Source organism: Chiloscyllium plagiosum, chromosome 42 (assembly GCF_004010195.1).
Source record: "Chiloscyllium plagiosum isolate BGI_BamShark_2017 chromosome 42, ASM401019v2, whole genome shotgun sequence".
Lineage (NCBI taxonomy): Eukaryota > Metazoa > Chordata > Chondrichthyes > Orectolobiformes > Hemiscylliidae > Chiloscyllium > Chiloscyllium plagiosum.
Genome location: NC_057751.1, coordinates 3,316,156 through 3,318,659, shown reverse-complemented (window position 1 = coordinate 3,318,659; position 2,504 = coordinate 3,316,156). Strand labels below are relative to the sequence as shown.

Genomic DNA, 2,504 nt, shown 5'->3' with positions numbered 1-2,504 from the left:
GTGTGTGTCTGTGTGTGTCAGTCTGTGGCCTGTGTGTGCGTGTGATTTTGTGTGTGTGTATGATGGTGTGCGTGAGTATGTCTGTCTGCCTGTGCCCAGTGTGTGTGTCGATGTGTGTGTGGGAGTGTGTCTGTGTGTGTGAGAGATTGTGTGTGTGGGAGTGTGTCTGTGTGTGTGTGAGATTGTGTGTGTGTGTATGATGGTGTGTGTGTGTGTATGTGTGTGTGTGTGGAGGTGTTGCTGACATGTTGCCTACACTTTGCACAGTTAGTTGAACAGCTGATGGACCGTAATCCAAAAAGGGGACCGAACAAGCCAACAAGGAGGCTCGACCGCAACTGTGAGAGCCGGGATCCCAGGCCGCTGGGAAGGGGAGGGGTGTGTGTGTGTGTGTGTGTGTGTGTGACAGGGTCAGGGTTTGTGCCAGCTGGAGAAATCTGCGTTTTATTTTCTCTCTGCAAATTGACGGCCGCACATCCAGCAGGTAAACACACGGAGTGAATAAAGCAGCGGCCGCTTTCTGCATCCAGCCCTGAACTCTCTCCACACACACACACACACAGAGCGGGGGGTCAGGGGGGAAAGTCCGAGCACATTGTGGACAGCACTTGTCAGTCCCTGGCAGCTGTCTCTCTCTCTCTTTCTCTCTCTCCCCCGCAATCTCCACAGTGTGTAACATCACCGTTTTAACCTGGAGGCGAGGTGCGTTAATTCAGCGGTTTATTCAATCGACCCCTCGCCCCGTCCCTCCCTCGCCTTCATCATTGATTATTGGGACATACCGGGCTCCAGAAACATTGTCAACAACACAAAATCCTACACAGCCCACCTCCTGCAAGGCACGGTCAAACAACTCCGTGCACCGAGTCTAATCCCTGGACCACACTCTGTCCCCTGGCTCATTTCAGAGCACACAGGAGCCCTCTGACCCTGGGTTCGACGCGCACAGAAAAACCCGCAGGATGTCAACTTTCTCCACAGCACCGAGCGAGAATAGGAGATCAGCCAGGCCAGGAGCCCTGGGGGAATCCAATGTCTTACCTGCACTCATCTGGCCGTACGCGCCGCCGGCGTCCGAGTTAAAAATGTTCATGGAAGTTGGCGCGGCGGACACGATCTCATCCTCGGGGTAGATAGTATCCTGCAGGGTGTTTAGCAGACTGCTCATGGTCTTCTCCACTAGCTTCCCGGTCATAGCAGAGCGCAGAGAGCTGGCTGACTGGCGATCCCCTTCTCCAGCAAAATAAAAATCACACAGTCCCAGATCACATCGAGGGATCTATAAACACATGCCCATATCGAGACTGAGGTAGAAGAGAGATCCCTGCTGCTGTCCTCTCCAGGCTGGGGAAGGGGGGGGGGGGGGGGGGAATGTGCGAGGGAGGCGGACGGGGGTGGTTGTTGCTGTAGTGTGATGTGTTTTTTTTATAATCCTGAGGAGAAGACAGGAGCAAAATCCGCCAAGGCAAATCCTTGCAACAACAACAAAACCGAGAGAGCCCCACAAGCAGCAGGTGGAGCAGGCTGTAGTCACAGAGGGGATGTACACAGAGACAAACCCATTGTATTTCAGTCTTCTTGTCTCTTGATGACAACACATACACAGAGAGAGATGGAGAGAGATGGGGGAGAGAGGGAGGAGGAGGGAGAGAGAGAGAGAGAGAGCTTGCAATACCACACTGACTGGTCTGCCCGTGAATCGCGGTGCCCCGGCTCGCTATATAGGCGGCCGAGGAAAGCACCGTGACGTAGATGCCCTTACATGGACATCGAACAGGAGCTCAGCTCGCTGACGTCGCCGCCTGGAAACGCACTTGCTGTCAGATGCTGGGGCTGACACACACTGAGATACACACACACACAGAGAGAGGCAGGCACAGGGAGGGGGGGTGGTGGCGGGGAGCAACCCCTTCTCCAAACCCCCTCCCCACCCCCCCCCACCCCAGCAAAAAACAATATAGCACAATCCAGCAGCTCCCTGCACAAGGGGTTGAGAAGCTATGGGTGTGTGTGTGTGTGTGTGTGTGTGGTGAGACTCAAGGGCAGTCTGTGTTTGCACTTGGAGCTGGGCTCGCTTCCCATCTCCGTGTGCACTGGAACTCCATATTAGGGCAAAGGCAACTGGCGTCACGGCACTCCCCGTCCAAATTTGGCTCATTTTCCGGCGCGCGTGTGTCTTTCCGTCGCCGGAAAATACTGTCTGATCGGAACCCACATCCTTAAAAAGCAGCGACGTAATGGTTACTTGTGGCCTTACTCTCTCTCTCTCTCTCTTCACAATCGCTCGCTCGAATAGGAAAATACAACACTTTACAAAAACAACACATACACACACACAATCCACTTCCTGATTTGAAAGTAACAATTGGTGTTTGTCAATTGATTTCCCATTCTCTCTCCAGGCCATATCTCAGGGATAGCAATTTGAAACTCTGCTTGGAGTCATAGAGATGTACAGCACGGAAACAGACCCTTCGGTCTAACCCGTCCATGCCAACCAGATA

The 2,504-nt window shown here is 53.5% G+C and overlaps 1 protein-coding gene across 1 annotated transcript in view; it reads right to left on the bottom strand.

The window, feature by feature from the left end:
* Positions 1–1,732, bottom strand: part of egr3 (early growth response 3) — a 3,859-nt gene extending 2,127 nt beyond the window's left edge. Inside the window, exon 1 of the mRNA XM_043681700.1 lies at positions 1,042–1,732. Within this exon, the coding sequence (XP_043537635.1) occupies positions 1,042–1,195 (154 nt within the window). The 5' untranslated portion in view covers positions 1,196–1,732. The remainder of the gene's footprint in view (positions 1–1,041) is intronic.
* Positions 1,733–2,504: the final 772 nt, after the last annotated feature.